Raw genomic sequence first — 4,889 nt, forward strand, 5'->3', positions numbered from 1 at the left:
TCACGCTATTTAATATTAATACTTATATCCATAGTTCCATACATATATATTCTAAACATAATATTCATCTCCCAATTTCATAATATCTACTTAAATTATACCAATTGTTTATTATCCAAAAAAGAACTAATATATTTAATCACAACTTTTCCTTAAGCAAAAAATAAACATTTATATGCTTAAAATTATCCAAAAAAATCATTCCATTTCAAGCGCCAATCTATTATTATTTGAGGCATAACACCTTAAATGAAGGAAGAAAATAAGTTAACACATGAATTAAAAAGTATTGGACTGGGTCAATGGGTTGGGTGACTGGTGTTGCAATTAATTAAATAAATATTATATAAATAAATATTATTTTTTAATCAGACTTGATTCAAGTTCAATTCAATTTCTATATCTCAAAATCGAGACCCAACTGAACCAATCAGTTTGTATGTCATAAAAACCGAAGCAAATTTGATCAATGATCGGTTTTGATTGATTTATTCTGGTTTGGGTCAATTTGGATTGATCTTTTTGTTTGGATCAGTTTTGAACACCTTTGACCCCACATTCTAAAACTTTTAATGTAAATGTAAAACATGATACAATTATGAATAAGATGTCCATAATAAATAAACATCAAGAATCAAACAATAGAGCAAATACTAGAATTTTCCACGCAAATGAATCTCCATCTCCTCCAACATTAGAATTTCCTGATGTCTTGTTCTGCAGTAACTTCATCAAGGGATAAGCAGGCAACTTTAATGTTTAGTAGTGAAAATATTTCTAATTTATTTTTTACATCTTGTTCCTCTTTACTAAACCAATAAAAGAACGAGTGTTCCAATTTCATTCACCATAGGATTATGAGCTTGGTAGACAAAAAAAGCTTTAATACAATTCCTTGAAGAATAGAAGTGAAAGAACCATAGTTTATTCAGCTTTAATTTAAATTCCACCTATTGTCTCTGTAAAGCATACTTTAGTCGTCGCCTGTCACAAATTTGAGGAGGTGGTAGTTTTCAAATCTTGTCAAGATCAAGAAAGTAAAGGTGAAAATGGTCATGAAAACCCTCCTGATGAAAATAGAAAGTACAGATCCATACATGACTCAACTCTTCAGAAAGAGGAGTCACGAATATATTCAAGCGAAGTACATGTTTCCTTACAAGACAATGCACATTTATCCCTTGTTATTATACTCACTGGGCTATTTTGCAAATATCTTCATATTCAATTGCCTTGAGGACTCTGCCATCATAAGGACCTTTCTCTATCTGCACCTTGGCACAAAAGTGATCTGTATCAACCCCTAACAATCTTGCTGTAGATCCGCGATATGCTCCATTTACTATCTTGACAAGACCACCAATTTGAGGAATCACAGTTTCAAGCTCTGCCTGATCAACTCTGAGCACGTGCTTGCTTTCAAGCATTTCTATTTCCCCAACATATTTGTCAATCACCTTTAGAACAACACCTTTTTGCTTGTAATACCCTTTATCAGCCAAGGCTTTGCTCATGACCTTCACAACGATTCCCTCACACAACCAGTAATCTTTTCTATTAAACTTCTCCTTTTTCTTCTCTTCCTCTCGCATCAATTCATCCAATGTTGATTTTCCACCACCACTCTCTTTCCTCTTTAAAGAGCCTCCATGGTTCCTTCCTTCCTTTTCGGCATCCTCAACCTCATCGAACACTACCTTTGGTACCTCCAGTTTTTCCTTGGTTATAGGTTTTGCCGATGAACCAAGAGAAAATCCAATCTTAATACCATCTTCCACTTTCAACTCTCTTGGAAGCTCAGCCTGTGAAGGTTGATCAGATCCAATAGCAGGTGGCTGCATCAACTGCTCGGCTTTTTCTATTTGCTTTTGTATCTCCTTCTCTTGCTTCTCTTCTTCTGCCATGTCAGACTTTATTCTCTTATTCTTCATCCTCTCTTTGAAAAGAGTCTCAGAATCTCTATCAATATATGTGATAAACCAACCCTTGGGTGTTTCTTCAACCTTACACTTGCCAGTCCGACCCAAATACTTGACAAACTCAGTTAGTGTAAGCCATCGGGTGGAATTCATATGAACGTGGTGTCTATCGCTAATGTATTCATTGTAAACTACTGTAGCTGCTATTCGACTGAACCGGTGGCTGCGCTTCATGTGCTCAAGAAATGAACTCTCAAACTCTTCAGAGTAGCCCTCAACTATCCGAGAAGGGTTTTGTCCAAAGATTTGCATTTGACGCTGGTGACTTTCACTCATGCAGTGACACTTGAACCCATTCTCATCTCGACATTGTTTCTGACACATCTGGCAGTACCATCGAAGCTTCTGCAGCCCCTTTGCTTTGATGCGATTAGCAATTGCCTTTGGTGTAAGAAACTCATTCTTTCCCATTGTCAATCTGCATCAATTATCTCTAAAAATTCAATAATTTCTGTGAAAGAGACCCAATCAGAAATTTAAATGATGACCAAAACAAATATGGATTGATACATACAGAAGAGACAACATATAGAAGTAGTTTAGAAATATAATGAGCGTTAGCATTTTCTCATGCTTCAGCAGATTAAAACAGAGACAAGGAGATGGAGTCATAAGCGAGCCTAAATTACACTCTGGGGACATTTGCCCCTAGAAGTCTTTGAAATATGCATAGTTGATATAATACCCTTTTAATTTATGTTCTAGACACTCTGACACAACTTGAGACAAGTCATTAACAAGATCATACATCACAAATACCTAGAGAATTTTCTCAACTGATGATAACATAAAGAAATTAATAAACAGAATGCCAATACACAATAATTCCAACATTACAAACAACACAATCCAAAGCATACAAGTCGCTAGTAATCAAAATGAAGAGGGCACTGCTATGGCTGAAATAATACCCATTACCCAGGAACTCTGTTTATGCTGGAATTACAATTACAAGAAAGTAATGATCTTCTCTGATTGCTTCGAAGCTATTCGTTTAATCACCAAGGGATGTGAAGCTTCCCACCCATTCCATGACATTATTGAAGGAGCTGGGTATTCCATCACAAGAATTGGAGCCTCATTTTACAAGACTTCTGCAGAGAAGCAACTATTTTGCTAATTATTTTGCTACTTCCTCTCATAATTTAGATAGTCCCTTTTGTATCTTTGATCATCCACCACCTCTCAACCTAGAGGTGGAGAATGATGAGAGAGCTCCTGACAAAACTAATTTCTGTTATGTTTAGTTTATGAATGTATTCAACTTCATATTCAAAAAAAAAAAAAAATGAAGAGGGTAGGACGTAAAATAGCCAATTACACACCATTAAAGCAAAAGCTAGTAAAAAAATAATAAACTCAAATGGTAATATTCCTAAATTCAAAAGCGTAAATATTCAAACGATTAACGACCAGATTAAGAGCCAAATTAAAATGAAAAAAATTAAAACAAAGCAAGAATGGTCACGCAGGGAATAGATGATGTGGGGAACAACTTGAAATCTAGATTCAAAGCCTGATGAAACAAATCAATATCACTGATGGAGAAGGCAAAGCCCTAGGGTTCGAACCTTCTTCACTGCTTACTCAAGAACAACTATGCAGGGCCGGCAACAGTAGACAGCGTCCGACAGAGTGCAGAATGCTTGTTCGTCAACGAAGAAAAATAGATCTACAACTTCTTGTGACAAGATTGTCCATAATTAACTTCAAGAGAATTAGGCGTGAGCTGAAATAAAAACATAATCTTGTTTGTTATCAATTCTGCCCTCTTCATGGCTTCCAAGCAATCAGAGAAGATCATTACTTTCCTGTAACTGTAATTCCAGTATAAACGGATTTCCTGGATAATGGGCATTATTTCAGCCATAGAAGTGCCCTCTTCATTTTAATAACTAATGACTTGTATGCTTTGGATAGTGTTATTTTGCAATGTTGGAATTGTTGTGTATTGGCATTCTGTTTATCAATTTCTTTACTAGTGCCCTCTTCTCTTCTTATTCAGAAGTTGTTCTTTTACCAAAACTAGCTAGACAAACAGATTTTTCGTTACTCTTATGAGATGCAGACGCAACATTACCCACCTTACGGGCACACAAATTATCATCCACCTTACTACTAGTAGCACCCACATTTTTACTACAAGTAGAACCCCCCAATTTAAATATATTTCTTTTGACTAGAAGACATTTTTTACTGCATGTAATGGGACGCACAAGGCAATTAAATAAAATCAATTAGCCACTACACTAGACAAGTTAAAGAAAGAGCATGAAAGAAAACATTTCAGCAGCAGCAGATTTCAATAGAGTTAAAAATGAAAATTTCAGCAGCATTAGACAAGTTGAAGTTGAACAAGGTGCACGAAATGAACCAACAGCACGAAAGGACCCAAAAAAATTCAGCAGCAGATAAAATCGATTATAACTTCAGATAAAATCGAAAATATTTGTTACAAAAAAAAATTCATCATTCCAATTTCAGCTTCAGATAAGATCGAAATCTATTAGAGTTAAAAATTAAAACTAACGAAGACCCAACTTACAGGAATGCAGAGGACCCAGATAGGGGAGGTCAGGAGGTGAGTCTGGAATCCGGACCTGAGCTCGAGCCAAGAAAGAACCGAAGAAGAAGGACGAAGCCGGAAGAATGAAGAATTTTGGCGAGGAGAGGACGATCAGATTCAGGGAACGGAAGGGTTTTCGACGCGAGCGTTAAATACTAAGCATGAGGCCGTGATCGGCGAGGGTCGCCTTTTTCCGAGCAGAGAAGACGGTCGCCGTCGCCGTCGCCGTTGCCGAAGAAAGGAGGAGAAGAAGACGGGCGAGAAGGCGCGAAGCTAAAGCGGTGTCGCGCAGACGCGAGAGAAGGGTTGGGCCTGGAGTCGTGCGCGTGTGATAGCAGAAGCAA

General features: G+C 37.0%; 1 protein-coding gene across 3 annotated transcripts; it reads right to left on the reverse strand.

Annotated features, from left to right (window-relative positions):
• Positions 1 to 1,038: 1,038 nt before the first annotated feature.
• On the reverse strand, positions 1,039 to 4,889 carry LOC129321016 (KIN17-like protein). 3 transcript variants are annotated; one of them, XM_054966742.1, is made up of 3 exons: positions 4,525 to 4,889; positions 3,551 to 3,708; positions 1,039 to 2,397 (listed from the first exon to the last, which is right to left on the reverse strand). In XM_054966742.1, exon 3 carries the CDS (start codon positions 2,388 to 2,390, stop codon positions 1,194 to 1,196), a length of 1,197 nt encoding a protein of 398 aa, XP_054822717.1. In that variant the 5' UTR covers positions 2,391 to 2,397; positions 3,551 to 3,708; positions 4,525 to 4,889; the 3' UTR covers positions 1,039 to 1,193. The 3 variants fall into 3 exon arrangements, with proteins under 3 accessions (XP_054822717.1, XP_054822718.1, XP_054822720.1); XM_054966743.1 differs by lacking the exon at positions 3,551 to 3,708; XM_054966745.1 differs by lacking the exon at positions 4,525 to 4,889 and having other exon boundaries at positions 3,551 to 3,721.

The sequence above is a fragment of the Prosopis cineraria genome, unplaced genomic scaffold, assembly GCF_029017545.1.
Source record: "Prosopis cineraria cultivar Desert tree isolate PC_DT_omini unplaced genomic scaffold, ASM2901754v1 PC9, whole genome shotgun sequence".
Lineage (NCBI taxonomy): Eukaryota > Viridiplantae > Streptophyta > Magnoliopsida > Fabales > Fabaceae > Prosopis > Prosopis cineraria.

What these genes read in the sequence shown, in the direction of transcription:
- LOC129321016 (XM_054966743.1), bottom strand. Translation starts at nt 2,390, where the DNA reads ATGGGAAAGAATGAGTTTCTTACACCAAAGGCAATTGCTAATCGCATC.